The sequence below is a fragment of the Betta splendens genome, chromosome 9, assembly GCF_900634795.4.
Source record: "Betta splendens chromosome 9, fBetSpl5.4, whole genome shotgun sequence".
NCBI lineage: Eukaryota > Metazoa > Chordata > Actinopteri > Anabantiformes > Osphronemidae > Betta > Betta splendens.
In genome coordinates, this window is record NC_040889.2 from 1105479 (window position 1) to 1131508 (window position 26030).

Genomic DNA, 26030 nt, shown 5'->3' on the forward strand with positions numbered 1-26030 from the left:
AATTGGACTGGTCCCGTTCCTCCTCAACGAATGAAAGACATACATTACAGATGTCGGGAATCCGGTTAGTAACGTTATTTTAAAAAGTAATTGTTTTAAAAGTAGTGGAACTGTGGTCTAATATCCCTCCATACAAGTTAACCTCCCTACAGATTGATGCTGTTTCACACATTTTTCTTTTCACTTAAAGAGGTGGCCATAGGAAAAACATAAATTTCGTAATGTCGAAAAACAAAGAAACCACTCAGCCACTCTGAACTTTACTTAAATGCATGGATTATAAAGAAAATTATTATGTTGGCATTTTGTAAAGCCAGTCCATCTTTAGGTCACTGCAGATTATCAGCAAGACAAATCATCCAGATCTCAGTCCAATCTAAATCTGCAGTGGGATGCTGTTGCTTATGGTTTGGCTCACGCGCTACCGTTACAGAGGTTTATCCATCATGAGCTGACGTTGGACAACACATGGTAGAGTGCACGCATTCGACTGCAGTAGTTTGTGTTTTTTGTGATTGATTATAACTCTGCTAAGAGTCTGCTGCCAGAGGGGTATTAACTATGAAATGTCAGGGGGTAATCACTTTGGCCTTGTCGTTTTACTCTTTATTTGCTTCTATTCAGTGCATCAGTAAAATGTCAAGCTTAGCAAAGATTGTTTGGGGTCATTTGGATTCGGGTTAACTCCATTAAAGAGTTATGGTTTTTGCTAGATGTCACAAATAAGAGTCATCATTTTTGTGTAACATATACAACATTGAACAGTCAGGACCACTATTTAAAGCTACAGCAACAAAATTGTTGACATTCAAAAAGTAGAAAACAACTCTTCTTTAAACTTTTTTTCCACATTCCCAATTGGGTCTCACAACTTTCCGGACTCCCAACATCCTTGTGCTACATTCACTTACTACTCGTGCTCTCACCACTGCTGTGGTCATAGAGTTGGGATCTGCCCTTGTTCTCCTGCTGGAGGAACGGCGCTAAACTCCTGATCCAACTGACTGCTTCACTACCGACCCATGTGTAGTCCCTGACTGCAACCTTTTCTATCTGCCCCCAATCAACGTTTCCCCTCTCCTTCCAGGGCCACGTCCTTCCAGCCCTAAGGGGATCTCTGCAGTCAGCTTTTCTCTGAATTTATACTGTGACTTGCACCGATGTGCCCTCTCTGCTCATTGTCATTTCCATTCTCGGCTCAATAGCTGAAGGTCCTCCTGCCTGTGAGTCATGATTCACCTCTGCTTTTCCAACTTCATTAAGGATTTTTATCCTAGTTAATAAAATCTAGGTATATTTCATCACTTTTGAGGCCATGTGTTGTTAATGGAGCATGAAGAGGTTATCGAATCCAAAAACAAAGAACTAAATATCAGAACCACCTGACAGGAAACATGGAACTTTACTGATATCTACTGGCACAAGCCAAGAACTACATCAGAACGACTACACTACATGTTCCCTGGCCATCCATCATTTATAAATCCACCAATATCCTTTTAACTTCACATAGATGTTTCACTAAATACATGTTGATCTTGCTCTTCATGGAAAAGCTTCTGGTGGATCCTCCCAGGAAAACCTCCTGTGCTGCTAAAGTGGAGCGAAAGGCCAAAGTCATTAAGTGTGCTGCCCTGTGGGCATGTCCGGCTGTAACAGTCACCCTGTTCCTCTGCAGGTCAGCCTGAATGTGACAAACCAAGGCCGTCTGCCCAACAGCACTAGGTTCCTGTGTGCATGTCACTGTAGTGTGAACGTGCAGCAGTGTCACATGGATCAGCAGCTTCTGATGAGATTTGAATTACGCCTACAATGCAGGCTCCAAACTCACAAAACATTTACACATTAATCTCCATATAAATCTCATATGAGAAAAAAACAATTATTACATTTATTAAACAAACATATAAATATAATACAACTAAATGAGTAACTAGATCTCCAGTCGTATTATTTTGAAGTGAAATCTTCTTGAACTCAAAGTGTGTGTGTGCTCAGGGCACAGAAACATAATAACAAACTCACAAAACTAGTTACAACACACCAATAAAAATAAAACCAAATAAAAATGGAAGAATGTTTATATGAATGGCAGAAAAATGAAACAAAGACCTGCTTGAGGTAAGTCACTATGTTTTTAAATGATCAGATTCTTGAAATCAATAACAAAACATACGTACACTGTAAATTGAACAGATTATCTTCCTGAACATAATGTGTGAAACACTCATAAACATTTGATCCTCATTGAGATTCACTAATATTCTAAAGCTCAATACAAAATAAATCCAAGAAGGTTTTTAGATAACTGCTTTTTATACCTTCAAACACCCAAATACTCTTTTGTCTGTGAGATCACTTCTGTTTCCAGTTTCTTGTTTCCTGTTCTGTCCAGTCATCGTGTCAATGACCTTCACCTGTAATTGTGTCATATCTTGAATACAAGGATTTCCTCCCAAACACCATGTTGTTGGTCCATTAAGCCAATATGTTGGTCCGTTTCCTGTTCAGCAGTGAGTGCATGTCTGTTGTACTATGTCTCGAGTTTTAGTCCTGAGAACTTCTTCATGCTATTTCTGTGTGGGTGAGTGAGTTCCTGCCAGTTTGTATCCAGCCTTCTGGTTTTTCCAGCCTGAGCAGCGATTCTTAATATTTCCCTACTTTTATCCAGTTAGTTTCACCTTGTTTGTGTGTTTCCTCTTGCTGTGGAAGAGGACATGTTTTGTGGTTCTCCCTCCATTTTGTCAGCCACTAGTGGCCGTTTTCCCCTAGTGGGCGGGTCTGGACGGCTCCATGTGAAAGCCACCTTCACCACCGCCTCCAGGTGGCTGTTCCTGCCCACTGGCACTGGGAATGCCGGTCTGTGAGGAGTCCCCTCATGGTCTCCAGTGGTTCGGCCAGCTCATCGCTTCCTGCCTCTTACTGGGCTCTGCCATCTGACTGCTGGTCCCCACCACCTCCACCTCAGGCCTCCCAGAGCCAGCGTTTCTGCCCGTGGACTGGAACCAGCGCACTGGAAATGTCAGTCTGGGAAGGACTGTACTCAGCGCCACCCACGACGAAGGCTGTTGTGAGGCTTTGGTCACAGACTTGTGCAGGACAGGGTGACAATGACTTGAAAGGCAGAGCAATTCCCCACCGGATAAAAGATCAGTGGTTCAATTCCCCAGCTTCGCCACTGGTGTTTGAATGTGACGCAGTGTTAAAGTGCTGTGAGTGTCAGTAAGGTAGAAAAGCACAGTACAACTTGTTTTGTTCATGGATTTCTTAGTTTAGTTATGTTTGTGTTATGGTTATGTTTCTGTCTAACAATGCAGCCCTCCGTCCTTCAAAGGCGATGTTGTGATGGACTTACTGGTCTGTGTGACATCACTTCCTGTGTCTAGAACGAGGGTGAGTAGAATGGTACCAATTAATTTTCCTCCACCTTAATAATTAGCGTGTTATTTTTATTCTAGTAATGTAAGTAATATTTACTATGCATTTTATTTCTCAACTCTTCTGTTGCACTGTTTTGTCAAGCCACACCAACATGTGGTGACTCAACTTCACATACTGTAACAGCAGAACGGATCCAGGCCACCGTCGCTTGACGTCATCCGCTTCTGCCCGAGTGAACCCAAAATGTCAGACAGTCCAGCGATGCTCCCTCAGTGTGACGTCTCAAGTTTGGTGATGTCATTGCTCACGCAGATGCCTCCAGTCGCTTCTATGTGGTTTCACGCTTATGTGTTGCTTTTTATATCTCATCTCAGACGTGTTTGTATACGATGCGTAGGTTTCTTGCTTGAGTTAACGATTGGAAGCACATTCGGAGAACACTTGGTAAAAAAGTTGAATCTGATTCCATCCGACTTTCAGAATAGTAGCTACTGGTCATTATAAAAGTTCCCCCTCCTTCAGCCTGCCTCTCTCTCTCTCTCTCTCTCCCCCCTCCCTCTCCTCACTCGTTCTTAGAAACCCAAGTGTGTGTAAAAGGGAGAGGGTGACTGAGGGACCTCATATGAAGCTCCTGCACCCTCTGCTCCGAGACACAGCTTCCTCCACATTCTGAAGGATGCCAGGAAACGTCGGATCAGGTAGATATGAAACACTACCATTTTTCTCCCAATGATTCTGCTCACTTTAAATTCACTTAATTACTATATTATGACAATCAAGTGAGAGGTGGTCTTTGCTGTCTCCCAGCGTCTGCCGGGTGGGGGCTGTTGGTCTGTCTGGTATTTTGCACCAGACTGGCCAGCGTGAGGGCAGCACCCATCTGCAGCAGCGCTCACGCCGGGTGCCACGTCCTCTCCCTGGCCAACCTGTTCGACCGGGTCATCCAACACTCTGCCAGGATGCATGGGATTTCAAACGATCTCCACTCGGAGTTTGTAAGCAGCCTTAGATTGTTTTTTTGTTTTGTTTTTTTATAAATTGCATTTCCTAATTAAGTCAAACCTGTTAAGCCAGTTATTTGTACTTGATCTTTTTTTAGCAGCAGCTCGTTCTACTACTTCATTCATCACTTTTGTACTCAAGCCAATCGTGACATTTAGATGATCTCTGATATTTCATATTCGCATATGCCGGTCCTGTCAGGAGCAATACTTCCTGCCCAGCAAGAATCAGATCGGCCGGGTCAGCCGCAACTGTCACACCTCCACCATCCTCACCCCAAATGGCAAAGAGAACGCTCAGAGAATGGCGGTGAATGAACCTTTCCATTGCTTTACTCTACTAGCAATGATGACGTAGGGTAGCAGCTGTCCTCAATATGTGCTGTGTCTACCCGTCAAGAGGGACGAGCTGATGCAGGTGATCCTGAAGCTCCTGGTAGCGTGGAGGGATCCCCTGTGGCACTTCCACCAGAGCATGTCTCACCAGCACGACTTCAACAACTTCAGCTCCAACAAGGCGCTGGAGATGAGCGACATGGTGCACGAGCTGCGCACGGGTGTGGAGAAAGTCGCAGAGAAGGTGAGTGTGTGGTAGACATTTAAAAAAGTTAGTAAGTCAACAAATTTTTACAGTGTAATTGTGCTCCACTGCTCTGTTCCTGTAGCCAAACGTCCTGTGTAATGTGGCGTCTTGTCAGACTGTGCAAGCATAGTCGGGAAATGTAGCACACGTCACACGACAAGCTGTGCTGCTCATGCTCACGTGACCAGACTCACTATAGGTCACACTGTCTGGATCTAAATCCTTCCTTCCTTCCTTTTCTCCATCTTCATCCATTTGCCCTTTAATTATTTCTGTCTTTCCCCCATTCTATCTTAATTTTTTTTCTTCCTCCCTCAGAAGTCAGAACAAGTGACATGAGCATATTAACGATAAGGTCCCTCCTCAATACGAGCGTATAGATCTATGGGTACTGTGACTAATTCTCCTAAAGCCTCTTCTCTTGTCTGCTCCAGATGCAGATGTTGGGGATAATGAGCAACTCTGTCAGTGGCCTGACCTCTCCTGAGATCTTGTTGCCCTCCGACAGCTCTGAGTGGCGCCTGATGAAAGACTACGACCTCCTTTACTGTTTCCGTCGAGACTCCAACAAGGTCCAGAACTACCTGAAGATCCTCAAGTGTCGCATCGTGCCAGACCACGGATGCTAAGAGCTAGAGCTCAGTGGAGGTTGGCTTGGATTTCCTGGAACACCAGCAAGTTGGAGTAGAATGATTTAGTTTGAAATGAAAACATTAATGATGGAAGAGACAGACTTAGGAGTGTGTTGCAATAACAATGCATGTATGGAAGTCTTCTTTCCTATTGTTTATCATTCTTATTTTGCACTTTCGATGAAGACTTGACATGTGCAGAAACTTTGAATTCTATATTATGGTGAAATATTTTTGTTGTTCTTCTAGAATAAAGCAATGAGCAGACATTCATTTGCTTGTGCCTTAATGTTTGATTTTTGTACAGTATAAGCATCAATAATTTATTGCAAATCATTTACTTAATAACAAGTGAATCTAAATCAGTAATGTTTTAGCCTTGGGTCATAAATCTGAGACATCAGTCTACCTTGGGCTTAGTTATATTTATTGAGGGAAACATAGAAAACGAGCAATAAACTGTGGATGAATGTGTAAATGGCTTCATGATGCAGCTGCTATGGTGATGGCCTCTGATCGCCCAGTGCTCTGTTCTACACAGGACACGTGAACAGAGCCGTCCCTGCAACAAATAGAAACAATGATCTGTCAGCTGTCGAGTCGCATCGGCTGTGACGCTTGAGCCCCGGAAGGCTGGAGGATACCTTTTCATGGTCACCACTGCGTCGATGTTGTGGTTCTCCTCACTGGGCTGGAGGTCTCTTAAAATTATCTGTACAACATAAACAAACTTACATCAGAAAAAAATGCAAATGGTTCAATTTTCCTATAATCAATAAAACCAAATGTAAAACCAATCAGCAATTCAGAATACGTCTGAATTTTAGATCATTGTTATTTTTATATTTAAAATATGGTCCAATGCTAAAAACACACCTGATCATTTCAGTGTGGAAACAATTGTGCTGATGAATACATAATGCATTTATGTCAAAGTCAACAACAAGACGTCTGATGTGCTTCTGCTTTCCTCTACCTTTGCTAGTTTCTCGGGATGCTCCATGACACATCCCTGGTAAATCTCCAGACAGACTGAGGACAGTTTCCCTGCTCCGGTCATGGTGTGATGTTTGCGGGCAGGGAGAGGCGTGCCCGATGGAAGGAGAACAGTGAACATCTCGGCCCCGGATTCATCCACTTCCTTCATCGGCCACACAGCATCAAACCAACAGAAGTCAGGTGCACATCAAGTACATGGAAAATAAAAATTGTTCATACTTTCAATGCAAAAATCCATTAAAACTGCACCGTACCTTCACTAGTAGGTCAATGGCAGAAACATCCACCGTGACAGACTCTTCCTCGGGGGCGAGGCTCTCTCTGCCAACGAGTAGGCCAGCCTGCAGGGCCGCTCCTACGGCGATGACTTCATCGGTCGGCGCCGAGCTAAGAAGCTCCACATCAACAAACAACTCACGGATCATTTGCTGGAGACGAGGGATCCTGGCAGAGCCACCGCAAAGAACCACCTGAGACACACCATTACATTTATTACAGAGAATGGTACGTACTTAAGAGCAGCTACCAATTACATAAATTAGGTCCTCTTAAGATTTGTCAAGTTAATTTACAACATTTTGATAACTATAAACTGAATGTGAACCAGCATCTATGGTTGAATCATTTTAACGGTTAAGGTTGTAAAGACGTTTCTAACACAATGCACCTTGTTAATGCTGCTTGTGGAGAGTCCTGCCTTCTCCAGTAGGGGTCTGATTGGCTGGATGCTCTTGTTGAACAGTGAGGAGCAGAGAAGCTCAAATCGAGCTCTGGGAAAACAACACACTAAAGTTATCACATTGGCTGCAGCTATTTAAAATTTTATGAGTTACAAACATACAAACATGCATGTCACCGAACAGGAGAAAAGAAAAAAGAAACATTGTCTTGCAGCTGTCCACTCACCTAGAGACATTGCATTCAAAGTCCATGCCATCATGCAGGGAGTCGACAAAGCAGTTGGCCGACCCCAGCGAGGACAGAGAGTGTTTGGCCATGTCTGCTCCGTTCATCAGCTTCATCATCGCCCGAGCGTTCTCACTCACGTCGTACTTAAAGGTGCTGCACAACAAACATGGATCGTTATGAAAGGACGGCTTAAAAGACTGATTTCAATATGTGAGAGAAGATGATCTATTCAATGTCACTATTCCTTTTTTAAGAAGTAGCTACCGTTTAAACTCAGCTGCAAGATGCTGGGCCAAAGCCTGGGTGAAGCTTTCACCTCCAATGCTGTGATCAGTGTGAGTGCTGAGAACCCGGAATATCCCTCCATTGACCTGCAGCACTGTCACACTCAGCGACGTGCCACCCAGCTTGTAGACCAGGACATGACTGCCCACACAAAAATGGAACGATGGGACAAATCATACTAGAAATGTCACCCACCTGGTCTTAAATAGTGCATTTAGTGGTGGAAACAGACCAAAAACAAAAAAGTACCTCTTTCCAGATGAACTGTCCTGTCCAATGTTATAGGCCAACAGTGCAGCAGCAGGCTCGTGTATTAGCCTCAGTACATTAAAGCCCGCAGCTTCAGCTGCATCTCTGCTCAACACAAACAACATTTAAAAAAAAAAAAGGTGAGACCAGAATCATTTCCCGAAAACAAAACAGGGCCGCTCTGTTTAGGTGACCTACCTCAGAGCGCGCTTCTGAGCTTGTGCAAACTCAAACGGGACAGTGATGACTGCATCGGTAACATCGGAGCCCAGAGCCGACTGAGCAGTTTCTGTAAAGATGTGAAAAGTCAGTCTAGTGTATGGTGTGTTGACATACTGCCCACCTGTGTGTGTGTGTGTGTGTGTGTGTGTGTGTGTGTGTGTACACACACTAGTGTTGTTTATAAATTACCTTTCATTTTGTGGAGGATAAGCTTTGCAACATCCTCTGGGGAGACATATTGTGGATATTCTCCTACTGTGATTTCATAATAAGGCTTCTGTTGTTTGTCGACCACCTAAACACAACACTTTATACTGCAGTTGCTGTTCTGGATTTACTGACTACTTCAATAAATAATAATCGTACAAACTACAAAATGATGCTGAAAAACAAAAGTAGCTCTGTCAACAAACTCACCTGACACTTTGTCTCAGTTCTGTGATTTTGTGTCTCTGGGTCATCATAGCTGTTAATTGAGAGTCAGAAAGACAGACTTAATATTGAGTACTGGATATCTGCTTTTCCTCTGGAAGTAGCTGAAGAAGCACAAGATGATATTTTAAAGTATCAGCAGGTAGAAAATTTATATTGCTTAAGCTTTGTGACGGTCCTGTTCTACAAATAGTCCCGAATAAACATCTACTTCAAGAAGCACCTGATAGCACTCACCTTCTCCCTAGCACTTGTTTTACTTTAACAACAGTGTTAGCAGCGTTACGCACTCGTCCTTGCTTTGCCGCAATGCCAACGATCTGGACACGGAAAAAACAGCCAAAAATTAAAAAAAACAAAACACACACTCTCCACAATAAGCTCCGCTTCTCTGAGAAGGTGCGCTCTACCTGCTCTGTGTCTCTGTAGGCCACTACAGCTGGAGTCACTCTGTCTCCAGCATCGTTAGCCACCACGTCTGCCCGTCCGTCCTGAACAACACACATACACACAATTTTCATGCTGTAGACATGTTCATCAAGTAGGTTTCAGTCCTCAAAGCACAATTTGACCAGTGGGTGAGATTTCAGACGCCTGTATCCTTAGAGGAGTGTCAAACTCACACCAGTCTCTTCCTGATTTTCCAATTCTCCTTCCCCAGAGTCTGCTGATTACCTTGATTAGGTGTGTTCACTCAATCAGCAGCTGCATGAGCCAACTGACAAACCTGTTGAAGGTAATCAGCAGGGAGAGTTGGAAAACCAGCGGGAACACACTCAAGGACCGCAGTTTAACACCCACGCCTTAGAGGCAGAGCAATGTGGTGTGGATATCCAGAGCTAGGACTGGACATTATAGTTTAAAAGTTTTAACTAGAGTGCTTGAGTATGCAGACATGTGCCTGCTGGTCTTACTTTAGATGTTAAGGAGGTGAGGGAAAAGAACAGGGAGGACATTTCTGGTCCACAAGGGCCGATGTCCCTGCTGGTTTTCCAACTCTCCCTGCTGATTACCTTCATCAGGTGTGACAGTTAGCTTTGTCACCTGCTGATTGACTGAACACACCGCTAATCACCCCGATCAGGTAACTGGGGCATGGAGAGTTGGAAAACCAGCAGGACAGATACCCCTGAACCAGGAATGCACACCCCTGGAATAGAAAGTTCTTGGCAATAGGGTCAAATATCCCAGAATTCCTAGGGACACCAGGTAGATGCAGCCAGATATCAAAACACTGATGTGAAAGTAACAGCAAGTTGCAGAACTCTCACACTTAGAGTACCGAGCATTTTACATTGTACGGTAACACCTAACGGCACCAAATTTGTGTTCGATCCATTAACGAACCAATGAATGACAATACGGGAAGAAAAGGAAGGTCTCCGTAAGGACGATGATGGCGATTAAGGTATTAAAGTCAAGACTGAATGTGCAGTAAAGAGCAAATTTTAGGTTTTTAAGAACTTAGGAAGTAGATGTGTTGTATCATAATTCGTGAAACGCTATAGCCTAGGTTTAACTCAAGCTAACACTAAGAGTGAAATGGCAACTTAATTACCAGCGACATTTCTATTCCATTTTTTTCAGGAAAAACTCCTGAACTAGCACCACATACAGAAAACGAACACGAAGCTTCCTTGTGTTGACAACATTAAATCGAGCGTCACGCACCTTAAAAATCGCCACACAGGCGCAGGTATATCCGAAGTGAACTCCAATCGCCGCCATGCTGGAAGATTTTTTTTGCTCATGCGGGAGGCTCGCCGGGGCCACGCGCTCACGAGAACCGCTTCCGGATGTAGGTTTTCATAACAAAAGCTGCGCAGGTCAAGAAGGTACTCCGAGCCCGCATTTTACTCTTGAACTTCCTCTCTGTACCGGAATTGTTTTACTCTCTAAAAAACACGTGCGCGAAATAATTAATATTTACACATTTTTAATCACGTTTTAAATAATTATCATAATGTAATCAGCTTACATACGTACATTAAATTACAACATATAGATTGCAATGTTTTTCTTTTTAAAGGTTTCAAGATTTGAAAATATCAATTAGTTTAAACATTGAATAGTTTAATGCACAGATTCTTATTTTTTCCTACACAAATTACAGCCAACATTAACGTTCAAAATAAAAAAATTAAAAACGAAAATAAACTGTTATGCAAATAACGGGGGAGGGGTTTGCTTTGAAGAAATGTTATACTCAACAGTTGGGAAATGTCCTCATTTCGACGCACGCCACCATGTTGGTTCTGCCGCTCGTCGTTGTGCTGTTTTTCAGAGGCGTTACTTTGTCTGCTGCAGACAACTGTGAAGGTTAGACAGCATGGTGTGAGCACGACGTATTCACAGGCTGGCTGTGGTTCGCTACACGGTGCTTATTTTTAGTGATGTAATCCACACACCTCTCCCACAATGACCTGAGCATGAGCTGTGAGGAAAAAGTGCGAGGACTTGAAACGTTAAAAAGGCCGTAGGGCGCTTGTTTTAAACTATATCATTTACACCTGTTCTCATCAGAGAGAGTAACACACGCGTCACAACTACACTTACATAGACCAGGAAACAGTTGATCAATCTTGGGTCAAAACAACAATTTACACTTACAGCACTTAAGAAACTTTTTAATATTTAACACATACAATGTTGCACACAAAAAAGGATGTATATTTTACATTATACAACTGGTGATACAAGGTGTAGAAATGTGATATATGAACGTCACAAATGTATCAACAATTTGAATATTCAGTCTGTATAGTAGTGTTTTATTTGATACTCAATCCACAAAGAACACAAATACGTTAGTACTTTTACATTACGCGAGACTTTGACTTTTGTTTTGACTTTTACTTAAGTAAAATATTAGTTTTTCAGTGCTTTGTATCATCAGTAACAACTTGTTGGCAAATCAACAACACAGTATCTACGTACAGATAATTTCTGTCCTTAAAGTCAAAGGTGGTCACAAATACTAACAGTGAAGTGGTCTGCAGTGTGTTTGGGCTTTCTAAACAGACTATATGGCAGTCTGAGCTCAGCGCACACAGATCTTACTCCCGCCCTGGTGGAGGAAGCGCTGACCCAGGCCTGTGCAGTTGCCCAGGGGAAAGAGGCCAGGCTGGTAAGGAAACACACAAATCCAATATCACTGTAATCATTTCCACTATTGTTGACTGTAAATGTACATGCTGTCCCAGTGTTACTACCTGGGAGCCAGCAGCGACGCAGCAACGCGTGTCATAGCGTCGGTATCCCGACCTCTGGCCTCGCACGTCCCTGTTGAAAAGATCTGCCAGCGCCTCAACAGCAGAGACACACAGATCTGTCAGCTCAGATATGGTAAAGTGTGTTAAAATACAATAACGTGGGCCTTTGCACCCAATATAAAAATATTAATTATAATAAATCTATCATTTGTTTTAGTCTTGTGTCGATGCGTTGTTTTTAATTGTGTCTGCCTTTTCTATTTGTGTCTGCAGAACCTACGCTGAAGAATCTGAGCACTGATGGGCTCAGAAAGATGAAAGTCATAGAGCTAAGGAACATTTTAGCGTCATGGGGTGAAGAGTGTAGAGGCTGTCTGGAAAAACATGAGTTTGTCAGCCTCATCCAGGAGAAAGCGCAGCTGCATGCTCATAGTACGGAACTTTGAGAAGCACCTCAACCTCTAGTTCTTAACCCAAACACCTGTTTGTGTCTCAGAAGCTGGATTTCTCTGAAATCATATAAACATATGACTTTGACGCGAGTGTCCGTTTACTTGTGGTAAATACGACAAAACAAAATGCAAATAAGTTTGGGTTGTGTTTATTCTGGCATAGAAAAGCAGCATGCACATCTCAGGACACCTGACGAATACACATTGCTTACATTTCATCATCCAAAAAATGAAAAATGGCAATTACTTGGTAATATATGGAATATAAAACACCAGTTGTAAGAATAAAATAGTAATTTCTTTACTGGAATTATTATTAAAATAAAACAATTTTAAAAACATTTCAAATACTGCATAGAAAGTATAAGCCCAGGGGTGTGCACTTTACTGCATTCATAACTCATTAATAAATAAAAAAGGTTAATGGATCAGTACACTGCATAAACTGCACCTCTTAATAGAATCCAAGTAGTGACTGCTGCCAGGGCAAGCATATACTGGCACCAGTTTACAGTAACTGTGTGATCCATCCATCAGTCATCAGTCATCAATGCTGGGGACACTGGGCAAAAGGACACTTGGTTGAATTTAGGCTTAATGGAAATAAACATCAGCTTTTAAATGAGTGCAATCTTAACATTTCATGATTGTTATACAAACTCTCTCTGTAAACACAAAGCTACATGGATCAGAAATAGAATGCAATGTTTTTCTTTCTTAAGATTAATACATTTGTATAATAAAAACAGTTATAACAGTCATTTGTATTAAATTGAAATGTGCATGTTGGAAATGCAGTACCCCTTAATTAGAACTCAATTGTAGGATTGCTAAATCAGGACCCTGTAGGGAGGGAAGAGATGATTCGGTATTGAAATAATGCAAGTGACCACCCTTTAGCTTCAGTCATGTGTGAAACATGAGCCACCGGCTGGACAACTTTGTTTACACGGCACTTCTTTGTGCTCCGCAGAAAGTGGCATTTGCCTTTTGTGGCCTGGCGACGTTGCAGTGATCGCCTCGTTTCCTTCCATCGCTTGTGCGGCCAGTGGTGCTGCCAGTTGGTCACTTTTCATGGCTGGGCTGGACACATTGTCCTCCGTAGGAGACTCTGCGGCCTCCTCGTCTTCGGCTTTCCACAGACATTTACGCTGGACTGGTGCAGACATGTCCCTGGAGCCCACGGGTCTGCCAGGGGTTTGTGTGCGGAGAGGTGTGGACTGCTGAACACCACACCCTGTTGGTGTTCCCTTGGGTGTGCTCAGCTGTGCCTGAGGTGTGCCTACCAGTTCTTGGCCCTGCACCACGTACTCTTTGACCAAACCTCCAAGCCTGGTCTTTCTCAGGATTTCAGGCCTTTTAATGGTTGATTCAACTACCTCCTCTTTGGAAACCACATAGACCCGTTTTTGGCCCCGCGTTATAGCAGTATAGATGTGCTTCCATCCCTGATTCCTGCTGTCTCCCACTATGTAGACAATAGTCTCATTCTCCGACCCCTAAGGGAACCAGGAGAAAAGAAATCACCACCACTTTGGATAAAAGAATTCTGTGAATGCTACTAAATTAAAAGGGTCAAACCAGACACAAAGGATTCATTTTTCTCTTGGCAAAAGTCACAAGAAAACAACACATCATCAATGTGGATCAATGTTCTTGAATTTAAAACAAGTTATTATTTGCAGATTATCAGGAAATCTGAGGAACCTCTAGCTATTCATCCAATACGCATTCATTCGTTCATTCAGACTTTATTTTACCTGGAAGGTGTGAATTGTTCTGGCCCAGGCATGCTGCAGCTTGCACTCTTTCTGCAGTTCTCTGTAGTCCACTGTGAAAATGTATCCGTCACCGTCGTCCAGAGTCAGGGAACGACAGTGGCGTTTGCCTTCAACTTTAGTAACATCCTGTGTGAGTTAACATGTGGAGTAGTTAGTCCTAGGAAGACTTTGCATTTACAGAGAAGCTATCAAAAATACTGACGTCTTTGATGAAGAAAATCTCTCCATTACATAGGCGTGCTGGAGGCCTTTCCTTCTCACTGTCTTTCTCACAGTCATTTTGCGTTTTCTCTGCTTGACTCTGATCTTTATTTATATCCTCCTCTTCAAGTGCAACATAACCGTTTCTGGTGCAACAGACTTTATCTCCAGGCTGAAAATTCAGCTTCTTTTTGTGGTTTCTGTAAACAAGGAGTGGATGTATTCTGATAAGTGATAAAGTCTGTTTTTTCTTTTACAGACATATTTTATTCATGGTGTTTAAGTCGTTTACCTAGTCGTGTGATTGTTATAATGCTTACAGCAAAGCTCGTTGATAAGCAATACATCATCTCTGAAACAGCACCAAGTCATTATCAAGAAATTAGTTTTAGCCTGTTTATATATTCACTCACTAATATATGTTAAACTAAAGTACATGTGTACCAATCACATATGTGATTGGTGTCATTTTACCCTCTTACATATGGAGTTTTACCTTTTGAAAGCAATGAACTGTGAAGTGGAATGGTTGTCCAGCCCAGGGGCATTCACAATCAGGAACTTGACAGCCCTCTGTAAATCTGAAATTCAGTGGCCATTTACAAATTATTGTTAGGTACATACGTGGCAACCCATAACTCTTTCTTGTGGACTAGAAAGTAAATGCTAAGAAGAAAAGCACTGACCGTCATCTGCCCCTCTTGCGGGAAGACGGATGAGGATGAACCTTTTGTCAGGAGTGAGTGCTGTATGCGGCCTACAGAGATCCACTACGGCATCATACTTCAATTTCACTGGAAAGTTTAGAAACCGGTTTCGATTCATCCCCACTTTGGCGATGCTGAAACAAGCCAGGAGCGTTACTGCATTGTATTATACACAGCTAGAGCAAGATTTGATTTAGGAATGTTCAACAAAACGCTTACAGTTCTGCATTCTCAATGATGAGTTCAGACTCTGCACGATGGTTGGTCCTCATGTCGATGGCCCACCCGATGCGTTTGAGAGTGTTATACAGGTCATTTAGGACATTCCCAGGGTCAATACTGGGAAGCTGTCTGATATCCCCTAGACAAAAAACACAAAAAGAAATACATTCAACATGACTAGCCGTAGATGCTTAACTCTCAACAGTGTTGGGTGAACAAGTGTATAAGAATACAAGTGCAGACCATTTACGGTAAGATTTGAAGTTAGAGCTCCAACTAATTGTAAACACAATTGTAAATCCAAACCTGTTTTACTGAATGTAAACATAATTGTGAATTTCGTTGCTCACCAAGTATGATGAATTTCCGAAGGTTGGCGTGTTGTATAAGTATTTTCAGTACAGAGTGAAGAAGCTGGACCGGTACCATGCTGCCCTCGTCCACAATCAAAACACGAACATTTTTAAACTGCCACTGTTCAGGATCTGTTGTTCCACGTTTTTTCATTTTTCTCATAAAGTTTGTGTACTTGTGCAGGACCTACGGGAAAGGTCAACAAGACAAAACACTGAGTTTGATTTTAACTTCTAATATCTACTACACCTTCTCACACAAAATAGTGGTTCCTGAAAGTTTGATCAACGGTCCATTTCCATGACATGCCAGCACTGAGAAGAGCAGGCACAGCTCAGAGGTCTTCTGACCAGTGTGTGTTCTCCAAACCTGCATATATATCCTGTAACACCCAAACCACCCACATGATATCTCTAAAGTGCAAAAAGCCACCTGATCCTAAGACAACATAATACAGAAATGCAGTAACCCCCTTCACTGCCTCACAGCTATATTGATCATAAATAATAATAAAACTGCAGCTCTTGGATCACCAAGTGGCCAATGACACCCCAGGATCAACAAACAGTCAAAGGTACAGCATGACTTAAAACACTACCCCGAAATCAATAAATATTACTAAGCTTAAAGATGATAAAATAATTTAGCAGAGGAAAGGGATCACCTGGTGCAGAGTATATGCCTTAAACTGGGTCTTCTTGGACAACAGGGAGGCTGCTCTTCCAGTGGGAGCAGTCAAAAGGATCTCTTCATTACTCTGTATCGCTCGATTCACATCTTCCAACTCTGAGAGAGGGGATCCTGCTGTATCATTTTCACTGTCTGAAGAGGCTTTCTGCCCCTGCACAGCAGCTTTGAACAGTTGGCTGACCACTGTCGTTTTCCCACAGCCAGCCTTCCCGCTGATGACAGTCACTGGGTTGGCACAGATCATCTTTGCAGCTTGAATGTGGTCTTGGTCAAGTTTTATGGGAGAGGAGTTTATGGTCTGCTGTTCTGGATCTCCAAATGGTGGATTTTGGTCTAATTCAGGTTCTGATTTGACTAAAGGGCCTGCTTTGTCATTGCTTGGTAAATCGGGTATATTTGTAGAGACAGAGACTGACTTGCTGTCCTCAACAGGGTGACTGGTAGCCTCTTTTGCATTTTTTATTTTTTCTTGTTGCCTTTCCTCTGCAGCTGCTTGCAGTACCTCTACTGGATTGACAGGGATGTTCCATCGTCCTTGTTCCGAGAGGGATCTGAGACTTTCAGCAATGCCTGTCTCATAAAAATCAAATTTCTGCAGCACGACCTTGCCCGTCGGGAGTACAACTACAGCCTGTTCCTTGAGGAAATAGATGGCTTCCCAAGCCTGTTCATCAGACATCAGTTCACCCCTTGTAAGGATTTTACAAAGATCTTGCCTTTCAATAAAGGTGCTGCCATAAGAATGACAATATTTCTTTAGCTCATTGTATGCCATCAAGGAGTGACGCTGCAGTGGAGGGATGTCCTGAAGCAGGTTACATTCCTCGAAAGCCCTGAGCTGGGCTTCACAACGTACAAGTTCCAGTTCTTTGTAAACAAGCTTTTGTGAAAACAGATTTAGCATAATGTTAGTTTATTACAATTGTAGTTATGTAGCTGTTGAAGAGGATTATTTCAAACTAAATAATAACTAGAAACATGCTCTTACATTGCTAAATCCAAGCTTCCACACATCTTCAGCAATGATTTGTTCCAGTTTCCCCAGTAAGTGAAAGTTTGCTCCTTCCTCCTGGCAATCATCCCTGTGCTGTGTATTCTGTGTGGCCTGTGTCACTTGCAGAGTTGGACCTTTCTTTTCCATTCCAAGCAGTACAGTGAAATGGCGAGGCAGAAGTTTGAGAAGGTATTTGTTTATGTGTGGATACAGGTGTAAGGCTTGCACTTGCATCCAAGCAGCTAAAAATAGACAGATCAAACAGCCAAAATTTACTATGTATTTAGAAATAGCCCTTGTTACAAAACTGCAACTTGAACTTTTCATACCATACCTACAGAAATAACTGGCCATCAACAAACCTGATACTGAAACTCTGGCTGTAATCATTCGTGCCTCATCTCTTTTTCCTCCCTCTGAAAATTCCCCAAGGACGTCCATCAGGTTGTGTAAGGAGAGGATTCTATTTTCTGGTAACCAGTCAAAAAGCTGGGATACAAAATTTTCTTCTACGTTACATTCTGTCAGAAATAGGGACACGATATGAATCCAGTCTTCCCTGCCCAGGTCAGAACGTAGCTTGTAAGAAGGAAACCCCTTCATAACAAACCAGGCTCCACGTTTCAGTACAGAACAGGTCACCTCCCACCATGGACCCATGAAAGGGAAGCGCCCTTCCACCTGATAGGCTTCTCCAGAGAATGTCCAGAGGTCAACTGCATAATAATAAAAACACAGGGTTAGAAGAACTGTGCACTTAAGTTGTTGACTACTGCTGCATTTTCATTTTTTCCCCATATTATCTGCCCTTAGTTTTATTGATGACAGGATTTAATGATGGTTTTAAAGATACACTATGTTAAAGAGTGGTAATGATGGGTAAGTACAAGTGGAGTAGGGAGGTTTAAGGTTGGACTACAGAGGTCGCCTGATGAATCTTAATTTAATACATCATTTAGTACATTTTCACAATTTAATACAAATACATTACATCTGGTGGCAATAGCACAAACTTACTGCTACAGCAATAGAGGGGATCTTTTTTCTATTTTAAGCAACTTAAAGAATCTAACTTAAAATTTTTTTTTAAATACTCAGAACCAGATTATTCTACAGTCAAATAATAATTGGTAAAATTGTTAACTGATCATTAACACGAAGTACATGTTCAGTACTTGTTGTGGAAATCTTGATTCCTCCCCTACTTGCTAATTTCCCACAAAATTTCCCACAAGCTCTAAATTGCATTGTTGGAAATATAGTGTTGTGGTGAATGGCTGTGCCTCTGGCTGTGGGTTGTTCCTGTAGGTCATTAAGCATTTAGTTATCAGTAAGTGGGAGTTTTACTGTGGTGACCATGAAAACATTGACAAGAAAGTAAAGATAAAAAACACTAAGTAACTTTTGTTTTATGCACTGTATTTTATTGCATATAATTTATGTACGTCTGCCACATTAAAGTAAAGACTACAAGTATCCAGGACAGATTATGTGCCATCGAGTATAACTGAGAAAAAAATACCAATAAAAAGTTGTATAATAAAAAAAAATTGTGGTTTTAAAATTTTTCAATTTCAATTGTTGTGCCTTGTCAGTCAATATAAAATCCCACCCAAGTTTAATGGATTTCTACCCTCCGTGGTACCTATTATTTACATCACAAATGTACTGCTTCCATTGTCTGTCAGCAGGGAAAATACATTTGGAGCTTGAAGCTTTACATAACAGAGAGAAGAACAAAATGAACAACAACAATAAGACTTACCTTTACAAACACAAACCGACGAGTGGAACACATGCCCCCCAGAATTAACTTGGTCGATTTCTGCCACATCCAAAAATTCCGGCTCTTGCTCTTCATCGTCTTCACTTTCGTCCTCAAATTCGTCACCGACATCGTCTCTTTGTTTATCTTTAGGCACAACATAACCTCTTAGTTCCATTACTTGACCTAACCTGCTTCCCCTTGTTTCAGGCATATATGAAGTCGTAAAATGCGTCCCGAGCACTTAATGGCCGCTGATAAAACACCGGGAACTGTGCAGAGGACTATAAACGGCCGCTGCGCCAGGTCTCACGCCGCTGTTTGGTTCGAATACTGGTTTCCTGGAAATCACGTGATCGGCGGCAACCCGCGAATTCGTCGCATAGTCTCGCGACCGCTTCGCTTCTGCGCATGCGCAAAGAAAACGCAAAGAAAATAGAAGATCTAAAGCATAAGTTCTCCAACTATCTAGATCACAAATGAAGCAACAGCACTTTCCACTGATATTCCATGTTTGACACATACTATAAACTACACTTTGAATTATTAGATAACTTAAATTTACCTCTTCGTTATTATCAAGCATTGTTATAAAGCAGTAAGGTTTTACAAAAATGCGTTGCAAATGTAACAAAAAATACAATAAATAAATAAAGAAACTGTGGCTCACACTCAAGGTCTGAAACAAACAGAAGTTTTAATATTTTTTATTTGTTTAGCACCTGTGATAAAATTAACCCTACATTCACCCTGGTCATACAACGTTTGTATTTACACTCCTGCATATCAATCCACCCATCTTACCAGCCATCCATATTCACTATAGTGATAAATCAATCTGATCACACTATACTAGTTGACTCTATACGTCACCAGTCCTCCTGGATCAAGATGAATACAAGCATTTCATTGCATAATCATTTTATTTTTTTCTCTTCTTAAAGCTACACTATGGTCAAAGGACAAAACTCAGAGTGAGTGGTGAAGGAAAAAGCACCTAAACTAGTTATTACACCGGCATAGAAACATGAAGTAACAATAAATTAACAGTAAGTCATATTTGTGATAATAGTATGAGTTAAAATATCAATAATAACAATGATTTACCTATTATTTGTGCTCTGGCAGCTTGGTCTGTGTGTTTCATATGATTAAGGCCTTGTGTGTAAGTATGTAAAAAAAACTATGAACAGTTGTCTCACACACACACACACACACACACACGCAAGCGCGCGCACGCACACACACGCACGCACACACACACACACACACACACACACACACACACACACACAGGTCTACTACTGTCCTGTCTCAGAAAGCAGCTCCTCTGTGTCCATCAGTCCTTTATTATAAAGACTCAGTTTGTTCCTCACTCTCTGCTTGGCTTCATTTTCCACCACAGTCAAGTCTGATGAAAGACACAACAAATTTCTGTCATTACACATACAAATTGCAATTTGCGTTTGTGTTAAAAGGGAACCTTGAAGAAGACCTACTCTGGCGACAGTCCGTGTGGCTCAGCGTGAAGCCGTTGGCTCTGCAGTCCTCGCAGGGCCGTCCGGCCGCCTCGCTGCAGCTGCACTGCACGGGACAGCTGCCGTACAGATCCACGTCGGCCGCACTGTTGGCACCCGCGACGTCGCTCAGGTACGTCACCTCTGACTGGCTGCACTCACAGGGGCCAGCCGCGAGGCCGCGCTGCTCGTCGTCCTCCACAGGCGCAGACAAAAGGTGTGCGCGCTGGTCACCGGGGGGGGCGCTATCATGGAGGCTGTGGGGCTGGTCAGCAAGACACACAGGGGGAGGAAGCAGCTGACTCAGTGTAGGAAGAACCTGAGGACAGTGGGCAGTTTTTGTCACAGCAGCCTCAGCCTTTGTTCCATACAGTGGAGTCTATGCTCACATTCTCCATGCTGGGCCTGCTGCGGTGGCGACTCGCAGCACACTCCAGCGCCAGGGTCAGAAGGCGGAGCGCCAGGGCCGTCGGCCACTCACCGGCCGCCCCGTCCAGGAAGCGCAGACACGAGTCCATGCCACCACTGTTCTCCACCTCCGTGCTCAGCAAGTCTCTCTGATGGTTTGAAACAGAGGCAGGTATCGTCATTAGCTCACTCAGAGTTGTATAAATGGGCCCCACCAGGCAGAGGACAGCCATGGTTAGACAACGAGCTCAATACGTACTGACAGCAGGTCAGAATACAGGTGTAAGCAAAAATCACCCTCTAGACTAAAGAAGTTACAACTGTAGCTGCTCTGTGTCAGTTTTCAGAATCTGTCATTTATGTTTTCAATAAAAATCAATAAAAAGTACATGCTTCCTGTTCCAACCCACCAGCTGTGTTTGTTTTGGTGAATCATCGATGACCTTCCGCCCTGTCACTGTTTCCATTATCACCTGGGAACAAGCGAACTGTAACTAACAGCGGTAGAAACTATAATATTTTCAGACTAAAGGTTGATGCTGGCCTTGGCTATACGGACCATTCCAAAGCTATAGACGTCCAGACTGAAGGAGAGCTTGCCATCTCGTATGTACTCCTCAGGGAGGTACCCCAGGTTGCCGCGGCAGCCGGCATTGAGGCTGATGGTGCAGCTCTGATTGGTGGAGTGAGGCCGTAGTCGAGCCAGTCCAAAGTCAGTCAGCTTGGGCTGGTCCTCATCCAGCAGTATGTTAGCACTATGCAAAACCACACGTACACACAGGGTTCACTTCAGGACTACTCCACGCACACACGCCAAAGCCATCAAGATTATATCAACGCCACAACTAAGGCATCACAGTCATGGTGTTTTAAATAGTTAGAATGATGCAGTTGCAGTTACAATGACAGGCTATAATAACTGAACAATCACAAGGAGCCTTGTTACGGACCGAACCGCCTCTTCTCAAATTGTTTGTGTGCATGGTTAAGCCCTGCTGGTGTGGGTTTGCCTTCCTGACCCTGTGCGTGTGTGGTGGTGGTGGCGGTGAAGTGGGTGGTTCTAACCTGGAGATGTTGCCACAGATGACTGGGCAGGGCTGGCTTGTGTGCAGGTGATGCAAGGCCTTCGCGATTCCCTTGATGATATTAAGACGCTCTTGCCAGGACAGAGGGGGCTCTTGAACCTTTACAGTAAAACATTATACAAACAACTCACAATCACTTCACTTCTTTAATGTCCCTCTGTAGCTCCTGACACGCTGATGTTTCTTATGCTACACATGATGTAGGTCAGTGGCTGGGCCCAGTTGAAGGGGACTCAAGATGAAGTACAGACCTGCATAACCACAGTGGCACATTTAAAACAGGACAGAAAACGTCAGTGTGTATGGAGGACTTGGATAGTAAAGGCTTAGGTACTTGATCCATATCGGACATATAACTTTAGACTCTTTTCAGCTGGGTCTGTCAAAATTCTGCCCGCCCACTTCTGCTAACTTAAAACCACTCAGTTGTACACAAAAAGGAGTCACTTCCTGTTTTACTTTCTGACAGGGAAGCTGTCACCTAGCAACCGTTGGGCTCTAAATAGAAAGACGAGTCCCAAACTAGAAGAGGTTTCATCATGGATGAACAAGAATAAATTACCGACCCGATGGTGCAGTCTGTGGAAGAGCGACCCACTCGGGAGGAAGGGATAAACCAGGCAGTAGCGCCTCTCGTCCGAAAAACAGCCCAGCAGCTCCAAGATGTTTGGATGTTGGTGTCTGTAATAAAAATCACAGTAGTGATTCTGAAAAAAACACCATCAGATGAATGAAGAGAAGTGTGATGGGAAGAGATGATCCTTACAAATGATGAATTTCCATTTCTTTCCTGAAGATGTCCCACAGCTTCTTCCAGGACACCGCGCTATTCTGGAGTGTAATTGAGGACACATTGAACTGCACTGACGTGAAGAAGGTAACTCTGCATAGAACGTCAGACTTCTATCAATGTAGTTCTCGGTGCAATAAATCGCTGAGGCACATCTCGCTGTGTGTGCGTGAGCAAACTGGGCACATTCGTTGTCCTGAACACGTCAAGCAGTTCCCCAACTCAAGAATGAACACATTTTTCGTCACTTCTGCTTTAAACATATCCAGCTTGTCTGGGTGTTTGACAGCGGCGTTTCACAGTAAACCCAGCACGTTGTTCCAGCATCGCCTCCACAGGAATATTCACCTGTTTGAAAAGCTTCACGGCAAACGTCTTGCCTCCCATCTGCCCTCTGTAGACGTCTGAAAACTGGCCTTCGGAAATTCTCAAGTCATGGTGAAAATCCCTGGTTCCCTCCACGACGTCCTGGAAGGTGAGTGTGGGCCGGGGCTTTTCCTCCCGAGGCTTCTCTGAAACAAAGCAACCTTAGAGGACACACATGTTCTTTACTGATGGCAAGTACAAATCCCAAAGGAGAAAATTTACATGTTAAACACATCTTAATGTTGGACTTTTAAAGTGTCCAGTTTTCCCCCTTTCAGACACTTAGTGTTGGCTGGAATTTCCTGATTTCCTTAAATACCTTCCACCATCAATACCAGTAAGTTACACGCCATTGGGAGCCATTTGTGTTTGTTCCTGAAGAAGGAGTTAGGTTTGATGGGTTTGTGTTGTGGCGTCCCACATAAAGGACCTTTGGTGGTTTTTGAGTGTGCCACTTTTCACCCACTTATCACTGAGTGCATGACACAACCTAAACACAACCCTAGATGACAGCACCTTTGGTAAAACCACAGCTTTGCTCATTAAGAATTTGCACACACATTTACTTACTTGGGCTCAGTGCTTGACTTGAAGAACCTGTCTTTACCGGGAGGGATTCCTTATCACAGACAATACAGATATTATTTTCTTTCCCAAAACTGACAAAAAACTAGTGCACATTTCACATAGGGACTTTTCCTTTTTTGATCTCACTAATTATTTAATGAGAGTTTTACCTTTATTTTAATGTCTGTTTGTTGCCTTGTGGACGCTGTGTGTCGACTGCTTGGGGGCAACATTGTATCTGAGGAAGAAGACATTTCATTTCCTTCTATAACTGTACTTGCCAAGGGGTTGCTGACATCATACAAACACCACAAAGAGGAACCAAAAAGGGATTTACGTTTCCTCTGTTAGATATAATTTCCCTGTAACGTGGCCATAAACACGCATGTAGTCTCATGGGAGGCTGCAGTAGCTATAAACAAAAGAGCAATCACTGAAACGTGAACTCAGTTTTTAACATACGAAACTGTAGCTTCAGCAACTGGTGCTTTCAAACAGCCAAACTTCCCCACAGTAACTTTATCTACCTGTTTGTGTTTCACTTATAGGTGGATTAAAGACTTGCAACATGAACAAGAGAGAAAGTAAAGGAGGCACAAAGGACCAAACCGTGACTACAAATCGAAACTACTGTGCAGTCTTAAAAAAATCGACTGCAGTTAAAAGAGAGAAAGGTTTTCAGGACATACAAACCCATAAATGAACTGTGAATAATTACATGAGGGGAGAAATGACTCAAATGAATTGTGGCTGACTGGTGTTATTATTTCCATGACTTATTCAGGGGCTGCACTCACCGTTCATGGCTTGTAAGTGGCTTTGCAGCTGACTGTGGAAGAGCTGCAGCGCTCGGTGGTGGCCCATGTCCTGCAGCACTGTCAGCAGGTCCAGCACCGTTTTGTTCTGCTGGGCCCAGGACCACAGCATCTCCCTGGTAGGACTCCGACCAGCTGCGCCCACGCGCTCCAACATCTGCACCTCTAGCAGGGTGGGTACGATGCGAACAGCTGGAGGCAACGTCACACAATGACATTGAACGCGTCAAACGCGAAAGAAACTTACTGTGAGAAACAAAACGTGACACTGCGTAACAGATCGTATTCTAACGGGCTACCGAGCGCTGCTCATTATCTGACACAGGGCTGTGCCATTATCTTCTTACAAACCATCGCAGTAACTTACGGCGACCCAGACCCGTCCGCCTGTTGAAGCAGGCGCGGTTCTGATCCGCAGAACTCCGGGCCGATCCTCACCTAAGGCGCGCCACCCGAAGCTGTCGCCTCCGCTGTCCATGATCTTACAGAAGCTCTCCACCACCGCGGGGGGCACGTCGTAGAGAAACGTGGAGCACTCCATCTAAGCGGCGGCTCGCGCGTGAGACCAAAAGATAATAGTAGTGGGGCTCCGGCGTTGCTCAAATACGGAAACTCCCGCTCGTTCGGGGCGGTGAGTCAAAACACAGACACTGAACGTCACATCAGACGTTTCTTCATAAAGAGAATCCCTGTGATTCCGCTCTACGTGCAGGCGATCAGCGTCCAACTCTGGGGTGATATAGATACGATTATTATCATATCAAGAATGGTATAAAATGAAAAATATTGACGTAAGGTAAGTGACTTCTAACGGGAAGCTGAGACGTTCAGGGGAACTGAGAAACTCGCGATTATAGAGGGGATGGTCTACAAATGCAAACAATAAAACCATTATGAATCATTGCTCTTCATCTAACAAAATCAATGTATTGCTTTAACTCATTTTAAATTTTCGAAAACATTTTTCATTCATCTAAAATCTTTTAATTGCATGTGTTATTAATGGTTGTGGTTTCATATTCAGCACTAACTTTAGCGTCCAGTCCCTGGTCCAACCATTCTACCTCTGCTCTGTTGTTGCTGTGCTTTTCTTTCTCTGTCTCTCTTTGCTGGACTGTTTCCCCTTCACTGTTGTTGTCAAATTGTGATAATTACAATTAAAGGCATGTGGGATTGTGTGAATTTGTTGGGTTTAGTAAGGACCTAACCCTTGCCTTGTAAAGTACCTTGAGATAACTTGAAACTTGAAAACTTAAAGTGATTGATTTAACTTATATCAATGTTTGCAGGCTATGATGTAACATGTACTTGGACACAACACTAGATTTTGTATTGTGTATGTTTTAATTAAATTAAAAAGATGGTTTATAATCTACAAAAAATATTATTGACATTGATTTTATGTCAAATT

At 43.0% G+C, this 26030-nt stretch overlaps 5 protein-coding genes across 17 annotated transcripts; 2 read left to right on the top strand and 3 right to left on the bottom strand.

Annotated features, from left to right (window-relative positions):
* The first annotated feature begins 2444 nt into the window (after positions 1-2444).
* prl2 (prolactin 2) lies at positions 2445-5880 on the top strand. 7 transcript variants are annotated; one of them, XM_055511961.1, is made up of 8 exons: positions 2445-3212; positions 3318-3393; positions 3568-3667; positions 3958-4079; positions 4189-4376; positions 4585-4692; positions 4783-4962; positions 5400-5880. In XM_055511961.1, exons 4-8 carry the CDS (start codon positions 4058-4060, stop codon positions 5592-5594), a joined length of 693 nt encoding a protein of 230 aa, XP_055367936.1. In that variant the 5' UTR covers positions 2445-3212; positions 3318-3393; positions 3568-3667; positions 3958-4057; the 3' UTR covers positions 5595-5880. The 7 variants fall into 7 exon arrangements, with proteins under 7 accessions (XP_055367936.1, XP_029016928.1, XP_055367935.1 ...); XM_029161095.3 differs by having other exon boundaries at positions 3318-3825; XM_055511960.1 differs by having other exon boundaries at positions 3318-3667.
* Positions 5881-6003: 123 nt separating this feature from the next.
* On the bottom strand, positions 6004-11046 carry hspa14 (heat shock protein 14). Of its 3 annotated transcripts, XM_029161105.3 has the most exons (15): positions 10905-11046; positions 10365-10588; positions 9104-9184; positions 8931-9013; positions 8679-8727; positions 8451-8556; positions 8238-8328; positions 8040-8144; positions 7770-7931; positions 7503-7658; positions 7264-7366; positions 6851-7066; positions 6574-6738; positions 6242-6309; positions 6004-6159 (listed from the first exon to the last, which is right to left on the bottom strand). In XM_029161105.3, the coding sequence occupies exons 2-15, from the start codon at positions 10419-10421 to the stop codon at positions 6081-6083; spliced, it is 1521 nt and encodes a 506-aa protein (XP_029016938.1). In that variant the 5' UTR covers positions 10422-10588; positions 10905-11046; the 3' UTR covers positions 6004-6080. The 3 variants fall into 3 exon arrangements, with proteins under 3 accessions (XP_029016938.1, XP_029016937.1, XP_029016936.1); XM_029161104.3 differs by lacking the exons at positions 10365-10588; positions 10905-11046 and adding an exon at positions 10252-10275; XM_029161103.2 differs by lacking the exons at positions 10365-10588; positions 10905-11046 and adding an exon at positions 9608-9664.
* Positions 10882-12442, top strand: cdnf (cerebral dopamine neurotrophic factor). The gene is made up of 4 exons (XM_029161106.3): positions 10882-11012; positions 11693-11820; positions 11897-12038; positions 12179-12442. The coding sequence occupies exons 1-4, from the start codon at positions 10940-10942 to the stop codon at positions 12349-12351; spliced, it is 516 nt and encodes a 171-aa protein (XP_029016939.2). The 5' UTR covers positions 10882-10939; the 3' UTR covers positions 12352-12442.
* A 48-nt stretch (positions 12443-12490) lies between these two features.
* On the bottom strand, positions 12491-19626 carry helb (helicase (DNA) B). 2 transcript variants are annotated; one of them, XM_029161096.3, is made up of 12 exons: positions 19072-19626; positions 17669-18022; positions 17301-17548; positions 16287-17192; positions 15619-15808; positions 15266-15407; positions 15026-15180; positions 14836-14920; positions 14632-14691; positions 14341-14539; positions 14118-14264; positions 12491-13856 (listed from the first exon to the last, which is right to left on the bottom strand). In XM_029161096.3, the coding sequence occupies exons 1-12, from the start codon at positions 19283-19285 to the stop codon at positions 13260-13262; spliced, it is 3297 nt and encodes a 1098-aa protein (XP_029016929.1). In that variant the 5' UTR covers positions 19286-19626; the 3' UTR covers positions 12491-13259. The 2 variants fall into 2 exon arrangements, with proteins under 2 accessions (XP_029016929.1, XP_029016931.1); XM_029161098.3 differs by lacking the exon at positions 14632-14691.
* A 136-nt stretch (positions 19627-19762) lies between these two features.
* irak3 (interleukin-1 receptor-associated kinase 3) lies at positions 19763-25909 on the bottom strand. 4 transcript variants are annotated; one of them, XM_029161100.3, is made up of 13 exons: positions 25058-25909; positions 24602-24811; positions 23975-24042; positions 23808-23856; positions 23220-23398; positions 22848-22912; positions 22648-22762; positions 22062-22180; positions 21556-21751; positions 21407-21469; positions 20978-21145; positions 20571-20853; positions 19763-20482 (listed from the first exon to the last, which is right to left on the bottom strand). In XM_029161100.3, the coding sequence occupies exons 1-13, from the start codon at positions 25158-25160 to the stop codon at positions 20373-20375; spliced, it is 1728 nt and encodes a 575-aa protein (XP_029016933.1). In that variant the 5' UTR covers positions 25161-25909; the 3' UTR covers positions 19763-20372. The 4 variants fall into 4 exon arrangements, with proteins under 4 accessions (XP_029016933.1, XP_029016932.1, XP_029016935.1 ...); XM_029161099.3 differs by having other exon boundaries at positions 20571-20907; positions 25058-25886; XM_029161102.3 differs by having other exon boundaries at positions 20571-20907; positions 24987-25126.
* Between the last annotated feature and the right edge of the window lie 121 nt (positions 25910-26030).

What these genes read in the sequence shown, in the direction of transcription:
- irak3 (XM_029161099.3), bottom strand. Translation starts at nt 25,160, where the DNA reads ATGGAGTGCTCCACGTTTCTCTACGACGTGCCCCCCGCGGTGGTGGAG. An exon ending in CTTCGGGTGGCGCGCCTTAG is followed by an intron (nt 24,812 to 25,057) that starts GTGAGGATCGGC and finishes CGTTGCCTCCAG; the next exon opens with CTGTTCGCATCGTACCCACC. An exon ending in GAAATGGAAATTCATCATTT is followed by an intron (nt 22,763 to 22,847) that starts GTAAGGATCATC and finishes TTTTTATTACAG; the next exon opens with ACACCAACATCCAAACATCT.
- hspa14 (XM_029161105.3), bottom strand. Translation starts at nt 10,421, where the DNA reads ATGGCGGCGATTGGAGTTCACTTCGGATATACCTGCGCCTGTGTGGCG. An exon ending in AAACAAGTGCTAGGGAGAAG is followed by an intron (nt 8,728 to 8,930) that starts GTGAGTGCTATC and finishes CTCAATTAACAG; the next exon opens with CTATGATGACCCAGAGACAC. An exon ending in TTTGAATGCAATGTCTCTAG is followed by an intron (nt 7,367 to 7,502) that starts GTGAGTGGACAG and finishes TTGTTTTCCCAG; the next exon opens with AGCTCGATTTGAGCTTCTCT.
- helb (XM_029161096.3), bottom strand. Translation starts at nt 19,285, where the DNA reads ATGCCTGAAACAAGGGGAAGCAGGTTAGGTCAAGTAATGGAACTAAGA. An exon ending in TCGGAAATTCATCATACTTG is followed by an intron (nt 15,408 to 15,618) that starts GTGAGCAACGAA and finishes TTTTTTGTCTAG; the next exon opens with GGGATATCAGACAGCTTCCC. An exon ending in GAACAATTCACACCTTCCAG is followed by an intron (nt 13,857 to 14,117) that starts GTAAAATAAAGT and finishes TGGTTCCCTTAG; the next exon opens with GGGTCGGAGAATGAGACTAT.
- cdnf (XM_029161106.3), top strand. Translation starts at nt 10,940, where the DNA reads ATGTTGGTTCTGCCGCTCGTCGTTGTGCTGTTTTTCAGAGGCGTTACT. An exon ending in TGCTGCAGACAACTGTGAAG is followed by an intron (nt 11,013 to 11,692) that starts GTTAGACAGCAT and finishes AGTGGTCTGCAG; the next exon opens with TGTGTTTGGGCTTTCTAAAC. An exon ending in AGGGGAAAGAGGCCAGGCTG is followed by an intron (nt 11,821 to 11,896) that starts GTAAGGAAACAC and finishes ATGCTGTCCCAG; the next exon opens with TGTTACTACCTGGGAGCCAG.
- prl2 (XM_029161089.3), top strand. Translation starts at nt 4,058, where the DNA reads ATGCCAGGAAACGTCGGATCAG. An exon ending in AGAACGCTCAGAGAATGGCG is followed by an intron (nt 4,693 to 4,782) that starts GTGAATGAACCT and finishes CTACCCGTCAAG; the next exon opens with AGGGACGAGCTGATGCAGGT. An exon ending in TGGAGAAAGTCGCAGAGAAG is followed by an intron (nt 4,963 to 5,399) that starts GTGAGTGTGTGG and finishes TGTCTGCTCCAG; the next exon opens with ATGCAGATGTTGGGGATAAT.